The sequence below is a fragment of the Haemaphysalis longicornis genome, unplaced genomic scaffold (genome assembly GCF_048455015.1).
Source record: "Haemaphysalis longicornis isolate Haplotype H1 unplaced genomic scaffold, Haemaphysalis longicornis Haplotype H1 scaffold_6, whole genome shotgun sequence".
NCBI classification, from domain to species: domain Eukaryota; kingdom Metazoa; phylum Arthropoda; class Arachnida; order Ixodida; family Ixodidae; genus Haemaphysalis; species Haemaphysalis longicornis.
Window position 1 is genome coordinate 98562557 of NW_027526407.1, and position 26851 is coordinate 98589407.

Here is a 26851-nt window from a genome sequence, read left to right on the forward strand (position 1 = left end):
TTTAAAAACTCTTTTTTATTGTGTAACAACCGGGCACATCAACATTCTCTCCTTTCTGAAGACGTCTTACAAAGCAACACAGCCAATGAGGCGTAATACGTTTCATTTCAGGTCCATCCGTACGTCAGTATTACCATCCTGCCGAATGCCATAATGTCATCGACGGTTTGAAGGTCAAACTTTTCCGTATCTTGTTTCTGGAGACATAACTTTTGAAAGGAATAAAAAAACAGCGATTCAGAAAAGCAGAGCGGTATTTAAGAGCTCCGACAACAACTAAGTTCCTGTTCTTGCACCAAAAACCTCTCCGCTAATTTGGATAAGCTGTTTCTGCGTGTTTCCAGTTTATGTATGATGAAAGCACTCTGTGGGCGCTTAATACTGGCCTTTAACGGACGGGTACCGCACTACTTCACATAGTAGAGGGGAGAGGGTTTTTGCACTCAGGATGCTGCGTTCGTTCTATTCCCACCTTTTTGACCGGAACCCGACTGCACCTGCTCGCGCTGGCACGGCGAGGAGGACACCCCCACCGCAACAAATGCGTGGGCATGCGAGGGCCCGTGTCGCGGAACGAATCCACCCTACCGATACGAATGCGCAAGTGCCCAGTCGGGTTCGTTCACACGGTACGAAAAGAACTGACGGAGCATACGGCGTGCTTAAATTCTTTTGTTTTAGCACAACGTGTGTAGCGTGTGTTCCTTTTGTACCGGCACCCGACTGGGAATGTTCCGCTAATGGCCGTCCGGCCCTCGACCGGCCTAGTGCCACTTAGTAAAGGAAGGTTCGTTGTTTTCTGCTTCAACGATGCGCCGGTGGTGGGGCGTGTAGAAGTCTGCCCCACGTTGATTACCTGCGTTGGTGCCTGCGTTGGTTGCGGCAATGTTGACACGACGATCATAGTTGAAGAGGGCTTTTAAAAATGTATATTTAAGCAAACGACATATACAGAATATTTACAGACTGAAGATACAGTAAGATATAAGCAAGATATGAAGTGAGTGTCTTAGTCAGCGACAACTTTGTGCACGCGGCAACTCCGTCAGCGAGGGACAATGACCTTAGACTACCCAAGTTGTAAGATCCTCCCTAGCCAAACTTGGCCAGCCCTGCAATACGCCGGCCCTGCATAACACATTAATACCCTGACGATTCGACCCCCAGACCTCGTGTCTCGTGGTTTCGATGGGTTACTTAGGCTCCACCCCGGATACAAAGGCCAACCAGTATCTCCTGGCGACCTAATTGGATGGATTACCAAATCCGGGCCTAAACCGGGGTGGGCAACGCCCCCCGTAACCCTCACACACTCGTCACTCTCTCTCACCAGAAAAAAAGTAGAATATCATAAGCAAACCAAACAAATACAACAAACACTAAAACACCCCAGGAAACACGTGCAGCGCCAGGGAAAAGCTTCTACGAACGGGGCTTGCCTCACCTGTTCCCACGCTTCTCCTCCAAGACCGAACAGCCACTCAAGCCAGCTGGGACACATAACCGTCAACGTCTTTACGAAAGTCGGCGCGACTCCGAGATTGCCCCCCCGTTGACAGGCAATGCCCCGTTAATTGGACCGCGCGCCAGAATCAACGAGTAAGGGACACAGGATACGGCGGCCACCGCAGGCGTCGCATTTCCGCATCCACCCCGGTCCGCTACACGAACACCCCCGCCCGACCTCACTGCGCGCGTGGGCGGGCCAACAAAGGGAGAACTATGGCCATAAATAGGGCACTGTCTAACAGCAGTTGACAGCGCCAAGCTTCCTTGTCTCCGGCGGCGCGACGGACCGAATGGTTTTACAACCGGCCATTCCGCTAAACGTACACGCAGTGTACCACAGACTCAGCTGCCGCCAAGCTCTCGAAATACAATCCTAGCCGCCAGGCTACCAATGTTATCCCACAGTCGCACCACGTGCGTCGACCGAAACAGAGCGACAACGCGGTTGAGGCCCGAGACATTGTGCACTCCCGCCGGCGGCTTGACCCAGAGGCGCTCTTAACAAGCTGGCTGCCATAAAGCCATTCATTCCTCATTCCCGGAACAGCCGCTGCCCCTGCACCCGACACATTCCGCGTCGCTGGCGCCTGCAACCCTTACACACTTGATAAGGTTACAGAGTGTCTGCACTCTTTTGTCCTATGGTTCCGTACCGCCATCGTTATTATTGGTCACTTCGCACAACGTGACATGTTTAAACTGCGACGGATCATGAGCGCCGCCGTTTTGTTGCCTATGCGTTTTCTGGTGATCAACTGTGGTAGTCTCAGCTTGTCCTCTCTGCACTGCGGCTGCGCGCGACTGGCGTCGTTCCGAATGCGAAACAAAGATAACGCGCTTCGCAGCCTTTACGCTGCAGAAGTGTGCCCGAAGACGCCGTGTGGCTGTGTCTTCGGCAGTGTTATTTACAAACGACCTCGTCCAAGTTACCGATGAGGTCGCAGAAGCGGCAATCTGGAAACACTGATAAACAGCAAAATGACCGTCGTTGCTCACCTGCACGCCTCAGTGACAGGGCTCTGTATCTTTTCCAGTGACACTAGCCCACCCCGCTCATTCCTTCCGCTAAGCGGTGTCCCGCCCCGCCGTGCTCGCGCTCGCATGCGCACTCGGGTCGAGGTACACGCGGTACTGACGGAACACAGGGTACGCAAGGCAAGCTAAATCTCTCTATTGTTCTATAAAAAATACCGCTATGTCTATGTGTTGCAGCCCTAACAAGGGCGCGATTGGAGTCTGTTCAATTAGCAGTCCTGGTAAAGCTGTGTGCTGAGATCCACCATGTAGGTTCTCTCTGCGATGCTGGCATCAACGAGCTATGAAGTGTGTTTTCGTGCAGATGAAGATTAAGTATTGTTTAGTTCGTACGGGGGTGCGACCCACGGTGTTTCCTGAGTGGCCACAGCGTCGTGCTGCTGAACTCAAGGATGATGATGGTACTTTTACCCACGCGCTGTGAATTGGCAGACTTACAAGTACGTTGCGCGCATCTGATAGGGAAGACTCCGAGAGGTTAAATTTTGTGTTGGCGAATTTCCCCTGAATAAAAAGAAAAGAGCATTGAATATAAACTTGAGACAACAATTTGGGACAGAAATACGATTGAACAGTACAGAAATGTGTTAATTGTTAAAAGAAGGCATACTAATTTCCGATTGAAGTCACTTAAGCAGACCTCAGTACGCAGAAGAATTTCGGTACTAGACAATGATTCAAAATTAGTATTTTTGGCGTGGCCCTTCTCATGTACTTTCAGTCACTTCGCCGATAATAGAATATGCAAAAGGTTGTACTGAAGGGCTTGTTGTTACATTATATCGTTTAAAAACACAGCGTAAGACGGGACTAAGGAAAAAACAGGCGACCCAAGCGCTGACTAACAAATGAGCGCATGATTAATTTGCAGGAAATATACCAGAAAAGTTACGGCAAGATAAGAAAAATGAAAAAAAAAACTAAATAAACTTGCGACGTAAAAAATGATAACACATTAGTTAGAACGACAACAACAATTTTATCCGTCGCGTGACGATTTGTAGACTAATCCCGTTAGGTAAGCGATTTCCTTGTCGAGAAGTGACACGGACGGTTCGATAATGTAATCGCTCTCGTTCGTGTTGATTTGGTAGTATTTAAATATCTCCTTTCGCCCGCGGTAAGTGGTCATTCTGTGAAACCGGGAGTGCAGCCGTAGGAGGCGCAGTGCGCTGACAACCTGCTACCTATGGAAGACCTTACTGTTCGCGTGCAACCTCAAACGTTCATTCAGGCAGCGGCGCGTTTGTGTCATGTAGGAGCGTTTGCACGACAACCGAATCCCATAGACGACGTTCCTCGTAGAGTAATGTAACGTGTTTCCTGCTTTTTGATGCACGCTGGTGATTTGCGGCTTTCCGTGTTTACGTGCTTACACAGGTGCCTCAGTTTCTTTGGAGCACAAAGCACAAGCCCGCCTTTCCAACAACCTTCTTGTGCGCGTGGCTCACTCCATGGGCGTACGGGATGACGGCTGGCTTTTGTAGTTCCGGTTGAGGGCATTTGTCCGGAGCCTTCGATGTACGTTCGAGTGGCAGCTCGATTGGCAAGGCACACAGGAGGTCCGTCGAGTACGCTGCACACTTCAAACGGCAGGCTTTAGCATCAAAACTTTGTTGCGTACAGTGGGGGCAGGACCTCGTCAGGGAATTTTTTGGCAAAACCATGGCAACTCCCCTCTTGACTATGTTGAGTGTGCTGGGCTGAATGGTAATAGGCCCTTTTGGGATCGAGGTGCATACTCCCAGCAGGTGTGATCATCCCCAAAATACAGGCTGAGGTCCAGGAATCTCCTCAGCACTGGCAGTTCCACGGTCAAGGTGAATGCCGTGAGGTGGGATTGGAACTCGCCAAAAATCGCTCCAGCCCAATTCCTGGTTGTCCGCTTTTCGATTTCAAAAAATACCAGAAAATCGCTCAAGAATCGGTTGGTGCACTGCCTAGGTTTTCATCTCGAGCGCTCACTGTCGGTCTTGACCATTGATGACCCGTGCTTCTTGTATGGAACCCGAGTGAAGTAAACACATTCCTAAACACTCTTGGCAAGAAAGAAATAGCAGCGTACTCGGCCGACGTAAAAGACCTGTGCAATTTATTACCTCAGGACCCCATACTTGAAGCTGTGAGCAAATGTGTAGACGAATATGGAGCAGTTCGCTACCAGAATGCATGCGGCACAATCTCGTCTGCTTTTCTGGATTTGCTAGGGTATTGCCTACGCTCGACGTTTATTGAACACGCAGGTGGCATGTACATCCAAAAAGATGGAATGTGCATCAGACCGTGGCTTGTCCCCATGTTGAGCGACTTACTAATTGCCTGTTCTTCATACAGTTACAGGGGGCCCTTTCAGGGCCCAGAGTGCTAAGAGAATTCAGGTTCGGGGATGATTTTTGGGTCATTTTTGAAACCGAAAATCGGACAACCAGTGAAGGGGCTGAAGCGATTTTTGGCGTTTTCCAGTCGCACGTCACTGCATTCACCTTGGCCATGGAACTGCCCACGGGCAGACAGAGGGGATTCGTGGACCTCCGAGCACACCTGCTGGGAGTATACAGCTAGGTCCCAAAAGGGCCTATTACTATACAGCCACACACATTCAACGCTAATCAAGAGGGGAGTTGCCATGGGTTTGCTAAAAAATGCTCTGAAGAGGTCCTGCCCCCACCATGCGCAACAAAGGTTTGACGCTCAAGTCTGCTGTTTGAAGTGTGCAGCGTATGCGACGGACCTCCTGTGTGCCTTGGCAATCAAGCTGCTACCGGAACTTACTTCGAAGGCTCCGGAGAAGTGCCCTCAACCGGAACAACAAAGGCAGCTGTCATCCGGTACGTCCATGGATTGAGCCACGTGCTCAAAAAGATTGTTGGAAAGGCGGGCGTACGGCTTGTGCTTTCTGCTCCGAAGAAACTGAGCCACCTGTCACCTGTGTAAAAGCCGCAAATCACCAGCGTGCATCAAAAAGCAGGAAACACGTTACGGTGACTGTGTGAGCAACGTCTTCTACGAGATTCGGTTGTCGTGCAAACGCTCCTACATAAGACAAACTGGCCGCTGCGTGATTGAACGATGGTGGGAGCACACGAACAAAGCCAGATCTCCAACAGGTAGCACGTTGTCAGCGCACTGCGCCTCTTGCGGCTGCACTCCCGGTTTCACAGAATGGCCACTTACCGCGGGCGAAGGGACATATTCGAAGCCTACCAAATCAACAGGAAAGGGAGTGATTATATTTGCGAACCATCCGTGTCACTGCTGGACGAGGAAATCGCCTACCTAACATGACTAGTCGTTTACAAATTGTGACGGGGCTGATAAAATCGTTGTTGCCATTTTAACTAATCTGTTGTTATAACATTTTAGGTCAAAAGTTTATTTCCTTTTTTTTCGTTTCTTCTTGTCTTCCCTTTGCTTTTCTTGTATATTTTCCTGCGAATTAAAAATGCGCACAGTTGATAGTCAGCGCTTGTGTCGTCTGTTCCTTCCTTAACCCCGTCTTATGCGCTGTTTTTAGAAGACATAGTGCATGGGTATTATCATATGCGGCCGTAGTTAACGTAGCCACAACTACTATACAATCCGAGCCTCCCTGTCCCCACTGGAAAGACAGTGAGAATTAGGTAATAAGTTTAAAGGAGACGGTTATTGTAACCGCGCCGTAGCGCTTACTTGCTAAGCCAGATCATAAGAAGGAAAACAGAGAGTAAAGTAATTATAAAAACAGAAAGGGGTCGGATGATGCCTAAAAATACTCAGTCACACACACAGAAGTATTAAAACTAGTCTTTCTGTGGCTGCTTTAAACCCCCCAAATTTTGTCTGTCTGTATGTCCTTCTGTCTGTCCGACCTCCAGCCAAACGATAATGAAACACAATACTAAAAAATTTTATAAAGGCAGAACTTTTCTGAATCACTAATCTGGAAAGAGAGTTTATACTTGTCAACAATATGAAACAAAATGAAAGCATTGGGAATAGTTTAGGCAAAACAACAATACACAACTGGAAGTCGCAGTATTGTTTTGATTGAAAATGAACGTTTGCTTGATAGGTGCGATAGAACATAAAAAATATGCGTAGAAAACAATACACTGACGCCAAAATTCAACGAGAGCAGGCGGCGAGCCTGGATCACGTGGCAGCGTTCCAAGTTAAACAGTAACAAAATGTTCAAATCGACGGCGCGCGAGCAGTAGAACGCGCGAAAATTCAATTCACTTTAGCAAACCTCTTCCGTGCTATTGTGAGAGGACCGAAACGGGAGGGTAAGAGCGTGACATGCGGCTCTAAAAATAAGAGACGCATTTACGTGCAGCGGTGGCAGAAGTCTATCATCTTTCGACGTCATTAGCAGCGAAACGAGCAGATATGCGGCCAATTTCTCACAAAACTCTCTCCACTGATTTTCTTTGAAGGAAGAGCAAGAGAGCTTTGTTTACACGTGCCGCCCGACTGGTACCCGACCAAAAACCCAATAGCAGCCTACAGTGATATAACCCGATACACCTTGAGTACACATTTATTGCATGATGAATGTCTTACGGTGTGTCGAATGTGGAGCAAAGAATTAAAAATTCCTGCTGAATTTTGTACAGGTAATGTAACGTGTATGCCACATCCAACCACAGTTGATGTGGGATGGCGTCTACTCGGTGATAAGCCTAGATGGCATCTTGAAGGCGCACCTGGGTCGATTAGCCTCAGAGGTATGTACTGCTGCTTTGCGTTAATCCAAATAGACATCTGGGATTTCCATACGGCCGAGGATGCCAGTATTGCCACGTCGTCACTTGTAAATGGGAATGGCAGAGCTTGGCCACTGGTAGTCTGCCTCTGATAGTCTGCCACTGACCTTTTTACCGTTCATTTCGTTTGTAATAATTTGTAAAGTAACGGTGAATCGCCTCTAAGGATAATGCGTATTAAAAACGCCATCCTGCCTTACCGTGTCTTCCACCTTTTTCATAAAGCAAGGAAACATCTGAAAGAAAGAGACGAAAAAAGCTATAAGGCTCAGTTATTTGGGTTTTGTGTTTTGTTGATGTCCACCGAGGTTAGAAGTGTGCCCCACTTTTATGATGACATGGCTGCAGTGAAAGGGACCCTGCAACAGTTTTTCAACTTTTTTTGATATCTTAAATGCTTTCAGAACGCAGTTAACCAACACATTCAGTACTTATGTAATGGAATCGCAATTTACCTCAGCCAAACATCGCGACTACAAATCTATAAGGTAGCTTAGAAGCTTTCTCAGAAGATTGTTCCCACTATCTTGGTCTTGGCATTGTTCGAACCCTCAAGCTACGTCATTATAGCGATGTAGCAGCTATTGGGCGCCTTTTCTTCAGTTGTAACAATTAACGCATTCGATAGCCATTTCAAAAATAAGTCACAAAAGTAGAGCAGAAACGAAGGTCGGATCTTCTGCGAAGAGTTAACCAGGGAAGGAAAGAGTGAAAGCATTTATTGAAGGTGTTGCAGAGTTCCTTCAACAAAGGAACTCTCAGCTTATGATTTAAATCGTGAATCTCCTCTCTACGTGATATGCTGCGTCAAAAGACGAGACATTGATGATAACCGGGGTGAGGGCCTTTTCTGCATTTACTCTCCTCAAATGCACCACGGGCGCTTCACACTTCCAACCCACTGTATTGTAGCTAAGGGTACAACTGTTCACTTTAGGATCATGCAAACTCCGTCGTACTGTTGTTTGCTTGGCGCAGAAGTGCTCACACGCTTGAGTAATAAAAGTGGACATGCTAGACATCCTTGACGCTTTTGTTTTATATGTAAGTTTAGATATGATCAACATTGTTGACATATTTATTAAAACTAGGGAACGCAAGGCTATCGACGCACGCTAGGAAGGCAGCCTGCAATTTGGGAACAGCAGCCCATTTCTTCCCTCCATGGAAGGTAATTCTTACAGAAACGTTTTTGGAGATCGAGTAGCTTTTTTTAGTACAGGGATGTTTTTAAATGAATAAAGGAAGCCCTCAGCAGTCTAATGTTTCTAAAATTGTGAGAAGTGGACGATTCACCACAGAAAAGACTTACATGATGCTTGCGTATACACGCCTAAGGGGAAGACGCGTTCCCAGAAAAGCGGCTGAGAGCGAGCTACTGAAAAGCAAAGTTGGCCAGAAGACGCCGTTCGTTTTTGTCGCCGGAAGTTTTTATCTTATGACAATCTGACTAAAGTACTGGTGAAAAGCAACACAAGATATATCCTGCAAGGCTAATAGCGGGATTAAAATCTAGAGATGTAATAAACATTTTAATTCCACCTCAATAGTGTACCGTGGCGAGAAAAAAATAGGTTCTCAATGATTCGCACCTCAATCAGTGGTGTCCTAAGATTGGCTTCAAGAGAATCTTTGCAGGCGTTGTAGTTGGCGCAACTAAAGATGACAAGCTGAAACAAGTAGACAAGTTATTTCCCGTCTATTAAAATGGGACACAAACGTTTACTTTTAAGCAGAATTCTTCCAAGGACTGCGAAGCACTATTTCATCGATTCCTGCATGTTAGGAACATTGAACGGTACTCGAGTCTGAGTAAAAACGACGCCCTATGGGTGCTGAACGCGTAATCATCGTCTGCACATTAAGATTGCGTGTGCAGAAATACAGTGCCCCTGAATAATCAATCAATAAATCAATCAATCAATCAATCAATCAATCAATCAATCAATCAATCAATCAACCTTTATTAAAGTGCCCAGGAACAGCCGAAGCTTTGGGGCTGGCACACTGAGACGGGAAAAAAAGGCCGCATTGTAGTACGTCAGCGACTGACACATAAACAGCTAGTAAAAAGGTAATAATAATGATAATAATCAATCAATCAATCAACCAATCAATCAACCTTTATTTTCGGTGCCCAGAAACAACCCTAGGGTCTTGGTACTGGTACACCATACAAAAAAAAAACACTACAATTAAGACAAGACAACATACACAAACTATATGTATGACATAAACAATAAAGTAAAAATAGTTACAGAAATCTTAGAAAGCAAAAAAGGAAAAAAAAAGAACAGAAAGTCAAAAAAGAAAAGGCAGGCTTAGTGTTGCAAGCCATGCCACTCGGCCAGCGAAACGTTCAGTAGATGTGAAAAATAGGAACTATACAAGCAGATATTGAATCAACATGACATAGAATATACGTATATAGCCAAGGTTTTCTAACAACGTATTAGGAAGTTCCAAAAAAAGGGGGGAAAAGCTTCAGCATTACCAACATTGACACTAAAAACGTACAAATATTCAAGCAACACAAAACAAGAAAAAGTGAAAAGCAAGCAAGAACAGTTTGCACATAATACATAGGGTACATAAATTTGGAATGACATAAAGGACTTAAGCTACAACAGTTTTCAACTCATTAGAGAACAAAGTAAAGGAGCTCTGGAATATATCAAGCCGAACGGAATATTCATTATATGCACATTGTATTCGGCAAATGGACGAGCGTCAGGCTATTTAAAGCAACTGGTCTGAAAGCTGGAAATTTTCTGACAAGTTTATTTGGCAAATTGACATTGATAAGCGTAACCAAATCGTCACACAAAATATTACCATGAAGAAGTTTATAGAGAAAGATAATATCAGCTCGCATTCGTCGACACCGAAGGGAAGGAATGCTTTTCAGAAGAGACATGATGCCGTTTGCGTCGTCTTGCACATGACGGTAGCGGTGCTTAAAGACAGAAAGGAACTTATTTTGAACCCTTTCGATACGGTCACTATTGGACTTGGAAGTTCCATTCCAGACAACAGACCCGTATTCAAGAAGAGGTAAGCAGAGAGCCGAATACAACTTTAAGAAAGGAAGCGGACCTTTAAACTCTCTAGAATACCTGCAAACAGCACCCAGACAACGCAGAGACCGACGGGTAATTTGTGCAATGTGGGAAGAGAAAGTCAGAGGCGAATCAAAAAGTACTCCCAAGTCCCTAATTTCGGTCACCCTCGGCAGTGTGGTGCCTGCAATTTCATAAGGGTATTGCAGTTGTTGAGTTTTTCTACTATAGGAGACAACTTTAGTTTTTGAAGGGTTCAAAATAAGGTCGTTTTTGGTGCACCAACGATGGAATGACACAATATCAACCTGAAGAGAATTACAGTCCTGAACACTACGCACTTCTCTAAAGATTTTTATATCATCAGCGTACAACAAAAAAGAAGAATTTTGAATGGCAGAAGCAACATCGTTAATGAAAATGGAAAAAAGAAGGGGACCCAGAACGGAGCCTTGGGGTACACCACTGGTTGCTTTGTACCTAAATGATGTTTGACCGTTAACACTTACATAGCAATATCGCTCCTGGAGATAACAACGTATAAGACCCACCAAAGAAGCGTGTACATCTAACAGAGTGAGCTTTGCAAGCAATAACGAGTGGTTGACAACATCAAAGGCTTTGCTCATGTCACAGTAGACCACATCCAGTTGGCTTCTACCAACGATTGCTGGGACAGCCTTCTCCATGAAGCATACAAGGTTCGTGGAAGTTGAACGACCACGCATAAATCCATGTTGATTAGGAATGAGGACATGTTTAAATGAGAAAGACAAGACCGTATGAAGAGATAACTCGAAAAATTTAGAGGCAGAACAAAGCAGCGAGACAGGCCTATAGTTTATAGCATCAGTTTTTAGGCCTGACTTGAAAACAGGGAATACGCGAGAGATTTTCCATGAGCGAGGAAACGTTCCCGACCGGAGACAGTTATTAAATATTGAAGTGAACACAGGAACGAATATATTTGCATATGTTTTTAGGATTGCAGCAGGAATACCATCTGGCCCACAAGAAAGCGAGGGCTTGAGCCGCTTGATGCTGGTCCGAATGATGTTCTCGTCCAGTTGTAAACAACCGGAGTTCTCGCCCTGGTGACAAGGGGCGCTGCTGTTGTCACTACCACCGCTAATCCCAAAAAAAGAAGAAAATTGACGACGAGCAAAACAGTCGGCCACCTTGACAACCTCATCGCCGTTGGAGTCTAGAAGACGAATAGAATCTTTAGTTGTACTAGATCTAGAGTGAATGTATTTCCAGAAGGCTCCCGGTTGGTGAGTTGCTTTAGTTTCTACCGACGCCAGGTACGAAGTATGATCACGTTTGTGCAATATTTTACATAGGGCACGTAGGCGCCGGAATTCCTGAGCAAACTGGTTGGCACCAGAGCGCTTCATCTTTCTGTGCGCACGTTCCTTGAGTTTCAGGGCATCCCGCAATTCAGAAGAAAACCAGTGTGGAAACTTGAACCTCCTCGGTAAATATTGCGGGATGTATTCCTTCATACCCGAAAGCACAATCTCTGTGAAACGGTCGACTTGTTCATTGACATCAGTGTGGTCAATGACGGTCGACCAAGGGGCAGCGGAAAAATAGCCATACAGCCCAGCATAATCTCCCCTGGCGAAAGCGTAATGAGGTTGCGTGTTGTTGGAATTTACGGAACGGTGAAGCAATGAAGGGAGGCAACAGGAAATAGAAAGAGGAGGATGAAGTCTGTCCGGTATTACTAAAGAACAATCCGAGTGCAACACACTAACACCATCAAAGTTCGAAAAGCACAGGTCCAGAATATTTCCACTGCAATTTTTTATGCGATTACAATGTGCCATAGAAGTGAAAGCCAAAAATTCTAGCAACCTATTACCCTTCTGTTCAATGTTGTGGTTGTAGTGGGAACAAGTTAGCTGGCTCCACTCCACGCCAGGAGCATTAAAATCTCCAAGCAGGAGGACTTTGCGGTTGCCATGAGTGATAAGCACCTGTTCAATGGAGGAGATTAACTTATTGAACGCCTCAGGAGCTAGATCAGGAGGAATGTAAAAAACACCAACTAGAAGTTTTTCAGTTTTAGAGAAATGAATTTCGACCCATAAAGACTCATCTGCGTTATCAATATCGCTACGTAGCACACACGGGAGAGATTTGTCAACGGCGAGAAGGACCCCGCCCCCTTTTTGTTTGCATCCCGTTAAAGCACGATCATTACGATATACATGGTAATTTTGAGGAAAATAATCACTGGATAGGATATCAGGGCACAACCAAGTTTCAGATATAGCTATTAACGGAAAGCAAGAAGCCAGAACGTTACCAAAAAATTCAGTCGCCTTAGTTCGAAGACCTCGCACATTCTGATAAAAAACATCTAAACCAGTCATGGTTGTTTTTCTTACATGATGTTCTCAGAGCTGTGAAGCATGCCTTCGCGAAACATGCCTCGAAACTCCTTAAAGAGGCAGTCTTTCGGCCAAACAGCGGGGTCATTTAGGCGCTCGAAACACTCTTCATTCAAGGAAATATAAAAGGATGCATAGGTGTCGAATTTAGTCTTCAGTCGTCGGCAGCTCAAGGGCGAGACACCTAAAGTTGACAGATGAGCATTGAGACTGGCAGGGGTGGTGGTCGGAGAAAGCTTGGAAACAAACATAGCTTTGGGGCGCTTCGGCTGCGAAACGACGACCAGTCCAGATGTGTCTGACGCACCCACACATGCCCGGCTTCGGCGCTTCTTCTCAAAACTGGGAGGGTGACAGTCAGGCACAGACACGGAAAGCACTGGGAAAGGGGTGGACGGAGTTGGGTGGACGGGTGGACGGAGTTGCAGTGTAGGAGACGCCGGAGACACCGCCTGCAGCGGAGCCGACGTAGCCGAGGAGGATGGCACTTCATTGTTGACAGCTTGGGTGAAAGAAGGCTTCCCCGAGCTGCCGCGCATTCCATTCTGCAAAGCAGCGGGACGGCGAAGCAATTCAGCTCGCAGGGAGCAAACCTCTGCACGCAGGGAAGTGACCAACTTCGCATAATTGGCGCGGTCTCCCTCCCTCTCCTGACGGGGGCAGGCAAAAGCCCGCGCGTTTTCCCGGCGCAGAAGGTCGTTGTCCTCGCGCAGCCCGGCCACTTGGTCGCTGAGAAAGGAAATTCCCTTCAGCACGTCAGCGAGGAGCGCGCGAAGACCGGCAGGTTCGGCACCAAGGTCACCCGGTTGGAGCGGGGGCGCCGGGGCCTTCTTGACGACTGTCGGTGAGCCTTGACGAAGGGAGCAGGGGGAAGAAGCCCTGCTTGCGGGCGCGCCGAAGTCGTCGCTGGCTCCACTAGGCCTAGCCGCCACCTCAACCGTTTGACAGATGTTGCATTTGAACGGCCGAGCGCCAGATCTCAGGAGTTGAAGCTCAGCGTCCGGCCACACAACACACTTCGCGTGCACGCGTTTTTTACAGGCAATGCAGCGGAAAAACTTTTGTTTGCCATAAAAAACGCAAGAGCAAAGAACACAACAATCCTTGCTAGGCGCCATCTTGAAAATAATAATAATAATAATATTATTAATAATAATCAATCAATCAATCAATCAACCTTTATTTTCAGTGCCCAGGAACAACCCTAAGGTCTTGGTGCTGGCACATCATATACAATACATTATAAAAGAAACGTAAGACAGCACGGAACAACACACAAAATCCCCGATATGACAGAAAAGCAAAAAAAAATAAAAACAGCGTTGCAAGCTATGGCACTCGGCCAGCGAAACTTTCAAGGCACTTGAGAAAAGGAAATATACAACAAAATACAGAGTGCACATGATGGAGACAGAATGTACATATAAAACGAGAGTTTTGATTTTTGAAAAGTCACACTGCAATAAAGTATTACCCTAAAACGAGCGATGCCTTTGCGATGTCCCATCTTGTCGAGACACACAGCAAACAGAGCAGCAAGTTTGACAGAACAATAGCGAAAAAAAAAAGCAATGGCAGGAGTATAGACATAAATGATCAGACCAACAAATCGCAGAGATAATAAAAATGATGAATTTAACAACCAATTAATTGTTCATTAGTGTGTCAAGGAACGATGTGCTGGTGCGGAAAGAAATTAAAGTGTACATCTCAGAGAAATGTAGAAAATAGCATTGTATAGTCTGAACGAGAATGAGACACTTTGAGATACACACACGCCGACACACGCACATGACCCGAGCACATATGCAAACAAGGCATTGCAATCAATGCATAGCAATAAGACACTGCTGACTGCTATGGAGACTACAAGTGTAATACAACAAGGCATGATTAAAACTCTGTACACTGAAACATGTAGACCGGAAAAAGATATTAGCTAAAGATCACGCCACAATGAAGGCATAAAATTAGATACACAAGTGAATATCGAAACAATTAGCATACATACATAGTTAACCGACCCCGGCAGCATAAAGTGTGTGGATGGACGTTACATACTAGGGCAAGCAAACTACTACTGGTTTGTCAAGCGACGCAGTTTCTTACAAAAAGCTGGAAAGGGACGATGAAATACGTCCAAACTTTCTGCGTGCATATTGTATAGGTGCTGAATGCGTCCCACGGGACTCTTGACACGGGCAGAGACATGAAACGGTCTCGGTGCCCTGGTGTTGCCTGTCGGGGTTCTCAAATTTATGGCACCCAGCAACTCTGTACAATCAATGAGGCTGTGGACCAGTTTGTACAAGAATAAATGGTCAGCCTTGGCCCTCCGACTGTGTAATGGGTCCATTAACAGCAAGCTGGCGTCATCAACACCAGGATCATCTTTAATAATAATAATAATAATAATAATAATAATAATAATAATAATAATAATAATAATAATAATAACAGCCAATCAATAAATCATGTTTTTTTACGTGCCGAGGCACAGCCAAAGGTTACGAGTGCTGGCGCATGGATAGTTACACAAAAACAATATACAACAAACATATCACAAGAAACAAAGAAGCGACAAGACCCACACAAATTGAAGTAGCGAAAATGACTTAAATAAAACACAGGCGGAGTGAAAGGTGGGTGCAGGTAAAAAAGACAAAAAAAAGGCTTTGTGGCTCTGCTTGTCGTAAACACCCCACAACACAAAGAGCAACAACGTTTGACAGAAAAACGACAAAAAATGGGCAAGAATATAAAGGCAAATACTCTGACGAACAAATCACAGGAAACTGTTTCAAAAATAGGCAACTATCAGTTGGTTAAACTGAACCGCAGAGAAACTAAATTTAAGCAATTGAGATAAAAAAGAACGACAGAGACATCATAGCTGTTTAGCATACTATACTGAACAGTTCAGTATGATAAATGTTACAGGAACTTTGAAAGATGTCAAAGCGTTCAAAGAAGAGGTTGTAAGAATTCTGCCTTCTTCGAGGAGAGTGATTCGAGTTGTGCGCAGCGGTCAAGAACAGGCGATGGGCCTGGTGGGCCTATGTGGAACACTAAACTCTAAACTCTTAAGCAGGTATGCTCAAGAAAGGTCACCATGACCAGTTTTGTGAAAGAATGTAGGATCTGCGCGCATACGTCTGCAGTTCAAGGAAACGATGAAAGGAGCTGTCGGTAGGTCAGAATCATGATGAAAACTGTGATTGTGATGAAAGTGCTTAAATATGGATAAAATCCCTTCTAGATGCGTTGAATTATTTTACTACCAGATTTTAAAATGCCGTGCCTGCAACAGAAGGATATTCTAAGTGAGGGATACATATTGTATTCCACAGCATCACAAATGGATCGGAGAAGAGACCTTCCATAAAGCATACAACAGAAAAGTAGACTGATTTATAGCGGCTGACACGCCCTTAAAATAAGAAAACTAACGGGGCCCCAGAACACATCCCCGAGGCACACCACTCGTAGCACAGTCAGCCGAAGATTCCTTATCATAAACTGATGAAACATGACTGATTATTTAGCTGCTGAGTAACTCCACGAAGCAAACGGGAATGTTGTAAGTAGAGAGTTTATGCAGAAGCAAGGAATGGTCAACTACGTCAAATGTACAGCTTCCGAGGCGAAGGACATAAAAGACACAAGGTTCGTAGTATATCAACAGCCAGATAAAAAATCGTGGAGTTTAGTAAGAAGGATGTTTTTCACGCTACTCGAGAGCATTACGCGCAAAATTCATTCAAACAGTTCGCTCGGCGAGCGGAGGATAGGAATTGGCCTGCAGTTTTCCACATTTGTTTTCCACCAGGTTTGTACACAGCAACAATAATCACAACCTTCCAACGGCGTAGGAAGGTAGATGATGTTATTCTGTTGTTAAATATAGAATTGACTATCGGAGCCAGTATGAACTCGTTGGCTTTTAGTAGAGGGGAAGAAATTCCATCCCAACAAGAGGAAAAAGATGGCTTTTGCTGTTTAAGCACCCTGAGAAAGTCCTCTTCGCGTATAATAAGGGTGACAGAGAACTGCGAAGGAGACTGCTGCTGGCGAAGGATAGAATATTGCATCCAAATAAAGAACAAAACTGCTCTGCAAATGCATTCAGTTATGATCGGGGTGTTGGCATTATCGACGACCGTCTGCAATATTATCGGGTGCAATCACCCAACCCTCCCGTTATCTCGTTTTCGCCGGTTACCCCCCCCCACCCCCCCACCCCCCTCATCGACCGGGAGCGACAAGGCTTTGTGTGCACGGACGCGGGAGCGACTAATTCTGCTACTGGACACAAGCCGCTTTCCGCGGCTTCACGGTAACCCAAGCGCCCGTCGGCAAGGCAGGTCACAATGAGCGAGAATGGTGCAGGGAGGGATGAACCACGGCCGCTCGATGGAAACTAGGTCCTAGTTTCCATCGAGCGGCCGTGGATGAACAAAGGCGTACTGCGTTGCTTTTCCGGCGGCAGTCTTCAGCTGCGACCCGAGCATCGTAGGACCGTTTTGTTGTCGGTCCGACATGCCGCTGTTCAAGGAAGGTTGCCCCACCGAAGCAACCGACTGACCTGTGCGAGAGGAAAAGTTCCTTCTCCTTGTGAGTGTGTGGACGTCTATTTCAGTGCCGCGGATTTTATGATTGGTGCGTCCTGACGTCAGCCAAAAAAAATGGTGAAAGGGGGCAAATCCAACCTAGTTATTTAATCTTGTGAGCGCTGGAGCGCAGAACCCTGTTCACTCAGTCAAACGCCATGTAAATATCTGTACATAAAGTTTCTTTGTTCGCCCTACTCTGCCCCAATGTTTGCCCCAACTCCGGATCAAAGGACGCCATCACCGGTCACGCAAGGGACGCGATATCTTTTACATTATCATAGAGAAGGCTGATGTTTTCTCGGCTCTTCGCGTCGGAACATGAACGAACGTACTTCTAGAAGCATTTGAAACTCTGGGCAGCATCATTTTCAACAACAGAGTTGTAATGCGACCGATCCCTCTTATAGAGCTCGTTGTATAAAGATCTGTAATATCCGAATTGCTGTTGCCATGCCTGAGTATTTGTCCGCCGTTCCTTGCTATGGGCACGCTTCTTATGTTTCAAGGCAACGCGGAGCTCATCTGAAAATCAAGCGGGGAATTTGAAATTCTTGGGTAGCTAACGCCGGATGTTTATGCACATACCTTCGTTTATTTTACAAGAAAATGTCTCGGAAATAGGCTCCACACTGTGCCTATTTTCCAACGATTCCAGTTGGTTTGAAGGGATTGGGAAGACCCATAACCAAAACTTGGAATAGCAGTTATCTGTATGCGGCTCTGTTCCGTTGCCATGGCAATAAAACACTGTTATCAAAAGTTAGCATGCAATGAGTTTCTGTATGTCTTGAAGCAAATAAAAAAGTACAAACATAGCGCAAGTTTGGACTTCAAGACTTGTTTATGAGGTTTAATAGGCCGAAGTTACACGTAGATTATGAGGCGCACTGTAGTAGAGTGCTGTGGATTAATTAGACCGCCTGGGAACCTTTAGTGTGCACCGAAACGTCGACACACTTGCGTGTTTGCTTTGCGCCTTCATCAAGAAAGCAGCCACCGCGGCCGAGGTGGAACCCGCCTGCTTATCCTCAGCAGCAGAACCACCACGGTGGGTACTTGGAAAACTTTCTAAACTTAGTTTAGAAAGTTACAACATTCCTACAACATTCCTACAAACTACAACTACAAACATTCCTACAAACTACAACATTCCTACAAAGTTGCGGTTACATTTCTACAGTTCAATGATGTTCAATCCTTGAAACACCTTAGCTGGAAATAAAAATTGTTGTTCCTAACCTTGCCTAGATGTTGTGGTGGAATTTTTCGGATTAATTGCACCATCTCATTCTTGCACGCTCTGACTGCTTCGCCAAAGAGGGCTTTCGCTCTGAGAAGGCGTGGACCGATGGCTGCGTTAAAGAACACACATACATTCTCAGTGTTACCAGATCAAACTTTTCTACCGCAACAGCCAGCGTAGCCCAGCGATATAAGTTAGGCAACGTTTAGTATTAAAAGAAAACGAAGACTGTTTTGTCACGGATAATGGTATAGGATCAACATTGCAGTGCCGCTTCAGTAAGAGGCAAAAACAGTCATATGGCCATGCAGAGGATGCAGTTGCCGAAGCCGGAGCTGCGTCTTCGATGGTGTGAGTAAACAATTTAAAATGTCTTCAAAGACCTAACAACTCCTAGAAAATCGTGGGTACTTAAAGACAGAAAACTAAAGCGCCAAAGATATAAATATGACAACATAATACCTTTATTTTTTAATTTATTTTATTTATTTCAGATACTCTTAGCTCTTACGGGCTGTTACAACAGTGGGTAAGTACATTATAAATGACACTTATACCAACAAAAAGTGCTCAAGTCACAGTGCAATGAAGAAAAATTAAAAACTAATCCTGTTTCGAAATATTTCTATGTGTTGTACAAATCTATCAGTGGTATCTGGTTCCACAAACACTCGTTGGTCAAGGTTATTCCGGTCTACTACAGTTTTGACAAGACTGGGATGCTCAAAAATATCAACCCTTGGACAAAAAGGCAAAACACCATACGGATGATTGATGCGAGGAGGCACTCGTTTGGGAATTTTCAGATTCAATTCACGACTTAAGTTCAGTTTTCCGTTGCATAGTTCGTGAAAGAATTTAGACCTTGCCACTTTTCTGCGTGAGGCTACTAACGGAAGTTCCGCTTTTGCAAGTAAGGCAGTCACCGATTGATTCTTGCGATATGCTGCATAAATAAACCTGGCAGCTATGCGTTGAACTCGCTCAAGCTTATTTATTTGATACTTTTGATACGGGTCCGAAATTATACTTCCATATTCGAGAGTTGGCCCCACAAACGTTTTGTATGCCATCAGCTTCACGTCCGCAGTTGCATCTCTGTCTTTCGTCTAGAAAACGTAGCCTTTTTGTGCAGTACCACAGATATTATCAATGCGTGCATTCCAATTCAAATTGGAGGTAATTGTGAGACCAAGGTGTTTTAGCTTACTCGATAACATAATTTCTGTGTCATTCATAGTATGGTTAAAATTCAATAGGGACTTCTTCTGTGTAACTGTTATACAAGCACTTTTTCCATAATTTATCTGCATATTCCACAGCAAACACCAATCATGCACAACTTTCAAACAATCATTCAACAGCTCCCGATGCTGAACGGTCCTGACACGACAAAACAACAAACAGTCGTCAGCGAATAGTCTCACTTCAATATCTGGATGCACAGAGTTTGCGATTGCATTGACATATAAAATAAATAAAATTGGTCCCAAAACCAACACTTGACGTTCCCCGGATGTCACGGGCAAACTGAATGACCGTTCGCCAGTAATTTCAACAAACTGTTGCCTATTTTGTAAAATCATGTAAAATTACTATTACGTATAATTATGTCACTTGATTCCAAAACACTGCAAAAAGACTTAATTTTTTAGCTTTTTTCCCTGTTATAATATTTCGCGTTGGCTGATAGACAATTACAAGTTTTGAGATAATACGTTTGAGGTGCGAAAACGTTACTTTTAGAAGGCCTCCACACGTAACCCTCCCGAGGAGCCATGACGAGTTTGAGATCGTGTGCGTGATGGGTTTTTGCCCTTCGCTGCCCAGCATTTTTTAAGCTTCCTGCCTTTTATTTCCAGTTTTTTGCTCTCTTTCTGCGCCCGGCTGTGATACCAATATTGAAAACGCGAAATGTAACTAAAATCCAAGCCCCTTTCGTTAGCGCAAGATGGCCAAAAAGAGAAGCTTTTTCCCGTGCAACCTGAGCAATGCCAGACTCAAAAATCCCAACTGCGTCAACGACGTCGGAATAGCGCGATCAGAAAGATGTCAGTAGAACGCATGGGATCCAAGTTCAATCGCGACCACGGGAAGTGTTTTTGTTTCTTCAGGTGCTTGATGTGCCTTCGCTTATCATCGCCATCATTTTGTGAAACGCATTGCATAAAGTTGGCTTTCGTGCAGTGACTTTTGCTGAAGCGACGGTCGCCATGCGGGACGCACAAAAAAGGTTCGCTTTAATAACTGCAATACAGCCTGAAAAGGCAGTGCGAAGAACTTACGCGGTAGTTGCCTATTGCATGCAGAACTGCAATCCAGGTTCCAAGCCACGAAAAGGAGCTGTGCCAGCATGACGCACCAAACACTTCCGGACATTTCGGCCAACTCTGTATGAAGAATTCAATTCTCCGCTGGCTGCTGGCACCTGCGTACAACCAATCTTCCTGTTTATTTTTTAAACTACTGTAGGACAAAGAAACAGTGCCTTTTTGGAAATGTAATAGACAATGAAACCTTGTTTTAAGAAGAAAATTGGGTTGTGCTCGTGCGCAGCAAAATTTAACGTTGTTCCAATAAACCAATAACTCTATGGTGTAATCACCCCGTCCATAATTTAAACGGGAGCTCATAACTGCATAAGCCCTGTTGAGAACAAGGACTACCGCCACCTTAAGCGTTTGCATGATTGATTTTCTGACTAGTTTAATGTTCGTTCGGCTGGAGTTCATTAAAATTACTTTTGATTGCGATGGTGAGTTTAGAGGTGTTCCTTAAACGAGTTCGTGCGCGCCAAGCTTGCGTAAGCGAGCATTAGAGAAGTTAGTGTGCAAAGTATAGAGGGCGTGGCGCCTTCACTTCACGGACAGTTGAGAGCGGAAGATTATGGCCCTCGCTAAGGCGTACCTTTCTTTGCCACCCTCTGTGTTCGTAGGGAAAAAAATATTGCAATCAGGTGTCTTTTATCCACAGTGCTGTTGTACAAGCCGTAATTTCGGTGTTGCAGGAAATTAGACCAATAAAATGCGGAACAGTCGTGAGCGCGTGCCTCGCGCCGACCGCCGAGCGTTCCCGGCAAGCGCAGTGGCTTTAGCAAAATACAGTTCGCAAAAATCCCGAGGAGCGAGAAAATGCCGAGCGCTCGTGACCGCGTGCCTCGCGGCGACCGCCGAGGCACGCACTCTTGCAGTGGCTTTAGCAAAAACAAAAAAAAAATTTAGACCTGTCATCAAGTGCTACCGCGCATGTAATGCTTGGCATCAAAAACACGACGATAGCGCTGCATATGACAATGGCCAACACTAGGACAGTGCATAGCAAGGACGGAACATGTAAATAGGATACTTGAAACTTGCACAAATGTGGGGTGATGTGTCCTTCAGTGGCCAAGTATGAAGAAATACTAAAGCTTCAACCTGGTTCAAGCCTCGTGCGATTTAGCGCGAGCTTCGCCAGTTGCGCTGCTGGAAGTCTACAATGCTGAGAATGATTTTGCATCCTCCACTCGCCGCGAAGACGACAACCTCTTCGATACATATGATGACGATTAGTAGCCCAGTAACTATGCAAATGAACAATGATACGCAAACTTAAATATGTGTCTTGCAATGCTCACATACAACAGCTTCACCGTTCAAGTCTTGCGCGTAAGTGCCAGCTTCCCCGAATGTTTTCTTCGTGAATGTAGCGGCTTTCTTCCTAGACACAGCTTTCTTCATAAACTTAGCTTCACCGCTTGCTATTATGGGTGCCTGAAGCTCGGCACCACTGAAGAAATTGGGCCCATCTCCCCACGAGGGGGGACTCGAGTAAATGCGTCGCGTAGGGGGTGGGTGTATTGCGTTAACGTTAGTGTTTGGGGGGTGGTGGTGGGCTGGTAGTGAATGTGTTAACTATTATTGCTTATTACTATTAATTATTATTATTTCTTTCGTATATTAATTATTACTTTCGTGATTTTGCGACTCGAGTCCCCCCTAGTGGAGAGATGGGCCCAATTTTTCTTTTTTTTTGTGACGCAAGAAGTGAAGGCAAGGAGTAGGTTATTGTAAGTCGTTATTTATTTATTTGTTGCTGTTGTCGTTGTATTGCACGCTGAGAACGACGGCTTCGTGGTAGCTGAAGTGTACTGTTAAGGGGTCTTTAAGCAGTGGTCGTGCGTTGCAGCAACTGGTGAAGACGAGATCGATGCAACTGCTGCCGTGTATCAGCAGCTTCTTGACGTAGTTTGAATGAGTCAAGGATATAAGGCGCGTTCGTACCCTTTGATTCTGTGTCGCTTTTGTGGCACAGTGGGAAGAGCACCATGTACCTCGCGTTCCGCCCACAGGGTCGTGGGATCGAAACCAGGCGCCGATAACTATTATGTTTTTATATAGTGTAAGGGGAGGGGTGCGGACCTGTTGTTGAGAGCGAGGAGGGTAGCGTGATGCGGGAGAGGAGGGGTGGGGGAGAGGGTGCACCTGCGCGCTGAGCTGTTGCGGACGGATGGCGGACGCTACATGTGAGTTAAAGAAATGCTCTTTATTTAAAAGGTTGGACTTTTTTTGCATTTTTGAAAGGTTTGCATTTAAAATCTCTGTGATACCCCGCCTCAAAACTATCCCCACAACATTTCAATCTCACTGTCCCGCATAGCGGCAAAGCAATGTTCTCATACGGCAACTGAAACATCGTATTGTCCGTTAATATTTATACAGGCGTTTCGAATTAATGAGGGGAAATTATCCCCTACAGAAGAGGAAGTGTCTCCCTGGATTAACTCGTACACATTTGGCAGTACCCATGTGCCAGGTATTCTTCTCCACTGTACAGTTGCAACACAAGAAAAGTGTGCGCGTAGAGGTACGCGTTGGCACCGGCACACAAGGCTGCACTTGGTGAGGCGAGTGTACGTTCCAGTAGCCCCACTCGCATGCCCAAACGCTTACCGTGAAACGGGAAGGGCAAACTGAAAGCATGGCGTGCGCCGAGTGTTAGCGGCGTCAAAAAAAAAAAGACGACGGCAGCTTGTAATAGACACTGCGATTCAGTGGACACTACAAGTTTGCACGCATGGCATCAATGTAAAGATACGGTATACCTATAGCAGTGTCAACTATATCTTTTTGATATAGCCTGCAAGGTCAGCTAGGCTTCAACGACGTTCTCTGGAGTCATTCCAGGGAGTACTTGTGTAAGCTCATTATACATTCTCTAAGTTGAGGTAAAATCGATATGTGCGGCCAATCGATATCTGCGGCCCATTAAAATGCTGCAATGCTGCATAAGACTGGATATTTTAGCTGGATATTTTTGCCCGTCAGGTCGCGCAAAAATATCGTTAACCAAGGAAACAGGCTCACATATTCTTGTCTATTCTGTAATAAACTCTGTGGCCCAAATTGCTATCAGTAATATTGTTTAATTCGTTTCCCACTGCGCCACGTTAACACCTTATTGGGATTCCAAGGTCAAGCGCGCCTCTTTCAGTTTTTACGCTTATTGCACACTGCGGAAGCTTTGTTTTTCACCATTACTTGCTAGCCGATTTAGGTGTTCCACTCTGTGCCGCCCAATTTCCTTGCGTGTTAATTTGAAGTTCGCATATGACATAGGTTAAAAAATCGGGCTGAGTATTTTTAAAAAGTTATAACACTAACTGACACCAGAGAAACAATACTATAACTCCTGTCGTAATGTTTTACTATGGTTTTTTTTTTTCTTGAGCTCCCAGGTAAGGTGCTGCGTTGCATCAGTTACGGTAAATGGCTGAAAATACATGTTTTAAGATATGCATTATGTGCTCGTTCTTGTGCTTAAGGTAGATCTGATTCTGGTGAGTGTGTCGTGAACATCGTATAAAATGCCCAGAGAAAACTAAGATCTAATTCTGGTGAGTGTGTTGTGAACATCGTATAAAATTCCCAAAGAGAACTAAGGTTATGTAAGAGTACACCCTACACATCTGTCCCGACGATAACTGAAACCTCAAATAATCGTAAGAAACTGTTACTGCCTGGAGCAGCCGCAGGGACGAACAAATAAGTGCAGTTTGATTCGACAAACACTTCATGCTAGAAAACTTTTGACCCATATTTCGTACCTCTTTTCGCCAGTCCAAGGGCCCCCTGAATGCACTATTAGATCTCCCTCTCTGAATACGAAGTAATCCTCTGTATTCAAGATCTCTTCCTTGATTGTTGTTGCAACGACAGTAACCAGGTGAAATGGAAGGCGAAGGAGTAACGAGAACCAAAAGGAACGGTTACAATGGGACGGAGAAGCCCTACGCCCTGTCTCATGCCCTACGCATTATTCTTGAATTAACTGCTTCTGTGACACACATTTACAATAAAATATGGTTGCCAGCAAGCTCACCACTCAATTTTGGGATTGCTGTTTTTCATAGACGCCGAAGTAGATGCCGCGGTGTCATATGAACTCCTTCCTGGTCATCTGAATAAACCGAAAATATTTGGTCATTCAGGGCAGCGCCGTATAGCACACCCGCGAAGCGTAGCGTACGAGATGACTCGGTCATTTTTCAAGCTGAGCATCATTATTCCGGGACAATAGGTGCTTTTGAAAAAATCGGGTGATTACTCCGGTACGTGATTGTTAGTTCCTCTATAAGGAACTTTTTGCCGTTACGGAATTGCAGTTATAGGCAGAAGCAGCACAACAGGACGAGCGCTCCTGTTGTTCTGCCCGTCTTACGTTTTTCAGCGTTGCGCTTTTTGAAGGTTTTGTTATTACTTAGGTGTGTCGCTTGCTCGTATTCATAACAGTGGAGTATTACAGTGGCACAGCTGACGCAATGTTGCATCATCCTCGGTAGCTCTTCGCAACACCTGCTAGGCAAGTAGTCCTTCTGAGTGACTGATTGGTGAGCCCACTTTTTGTGACTTCCAAATTACTCCCCTGACACCCTGCAGAAGGTGACCACTGCCTTTCAATGGCATTTTGAAGCCGAGAAATGATAAGGGATCATTATACGATAAAGGTAGTGTCGTGTTCTATTTGGTGGTATTCTTTTGCGCGGGAGGAGGAGACGGAACAAATTTCCGGAGAAGGAGTTGAAACAAAAAAACGAAAGAGTGGTCACCGTGGTATAAAAGGCCAAAAGCTCGGGGTATGCGCAGTATATGGATACGGACCGTGGAGGTCAGTGAAAAGTTGTTGCTCTGACGAGTGTTTGAAAAGCCCATGTATCGCTGCCTGCAGCACGCCCTCAGCGGACGACCTTGTGAAAGCGCAAGGTTGTAGTACGCCAGAGAGTTTGAAGGACCACTGTGATTACATAGGCAAGGATTTTTGCAATTGCCCTATCGCTGCAAGTACTGTACGGAGCAGGAAGCTGCCATGTATACAACGGGGCGTGATATGAAGTTGTAACAATAAATTATCTTTATGACAGACACAGAGAAACAAGCCAACATTGTCGCGCTCGAGTAGCCAAAGAAAGGCTATCGTCTTTAAAATTAGCTACAAAGAGACGCTGCCGCCACTGTTCCGCATGCCGCGAACATTGCGCAACCGTACCCTCGCCAGCGCTACCAGCGCGCAAAATAAGAGAAATACACAACGACGAAAACCGGCAGGCGCGCGAAAAGGCCAAGAGAGACGTCCCGCCAAGATAAACTGATAGGACAGGGACGCTACACGTCGTCATGTTTATTTTCGTTAAGAGCCCGGGAAAAACCCACACGGGTGTGACGTTAACGACGCATTTTTGTATGCCTGTGTGTGTTGTGCCAGAGTGCCCGACACAAATTCGCATCATCTGGCGGCGTGCCGACGGCGGGGTTGATTCGCACGTAGGTCAAGCCGCCTGCGGCAGACGTGCCGCAACTTGGCGGGAAAGGCGCCGCCCAGTCTACTCTCCCTTTCCCATCGGGATGCCTGGGTTTTAGAAAAACCGAAAACATCTGGTTGGAAAACCTCACACTGAAGACAAGGAGCATCAGAATGCTACGCATTAGTAGACAATTCTCTGAATTTCTGCACGATTTCTTTCCGTAAACGTAACTCCTTTTTTGCGCAGGCTGAGCTTTCTTCACAATTTTAGTAAATGGCATGACTATATGTGGTGCAAAGCTCGACACCATTTGAAAATTTCGCCCTGCCTTCCAACAATGAAGAAAGAAGGCACTGCACAGCTATTCACTTTCCCAGCCTGAAACCATCGCCAGACCATTTAAACCATAGTGATCCCGCATAGCGCCAAATCAACGTGCTCACACGGCAGTAGAACCATCGTATTTTC

The 26851-nt window shown here is 45.4% G+C and overlaps 1 protein-coding gene across 2 annotated transcripts; it reads right to left on the reverse strand.

Annotated features, from left to right (window-relative positions):
* On the reverse strand, positions 1–24864 carry LOC144141800 (uncharacterized). Of its 2 annotated transcripts, XM_077673295.1 has the most exons (7): positions 24689–24864; positions 20889–21031; positions 18600–18712; positions 8882–8959; positions 7490–7525; positions 2983–3048; positions 1–209 (listed from the first exon to the last, which is right to left on the reverse strand). In XM_077673295.1, exons 2-7 carry the CDS (start codon positions 20980–20982, stop codon positions 108–110), a joined length of 489 nt encoding a protein of 162 aa, XP_077529421.1. In that variant the 5' UTR covers positions 20983–21031; positions 24689–24864; the 3' UTR covers positions 1–107. The 2 variants fall into 2 exon arrangements, with proteins under 2 accessions (XP_077529421.1, XP_077529422.1); XM_077673296.1 differs by lacking the exon at positions 8882–8959.
* Between the last annotated feature and the right edge of the window lie 1987 nt (positions 24865–26851).

Excerpts from the sequence above, each read along its gene's own strand:
- LOC144141800 (XM_077673295.1), bottom strand. The coding sequence starts at position 20,982 with ATGTCCGGAAGTGTTTGGTGCGTCATGCTGGCACAGCTCCTTTTCGTG. Across the intron at positions 18,713-20,888 it reads ATGCAATAGGCAACTACCGC|CCATCGGTCCACGCCTTCTC; the intron begins GTAAGTTCTTCG and ends TCTTTAACGCAG. Across the intron at positions 210-2,982 it reads CAGATGCGCGCAACGTACTT|TTATGTCTCCAGAAACAAGA; the intron begins GTAAGTCTGCCA and ends TCCTTTCAAAAG.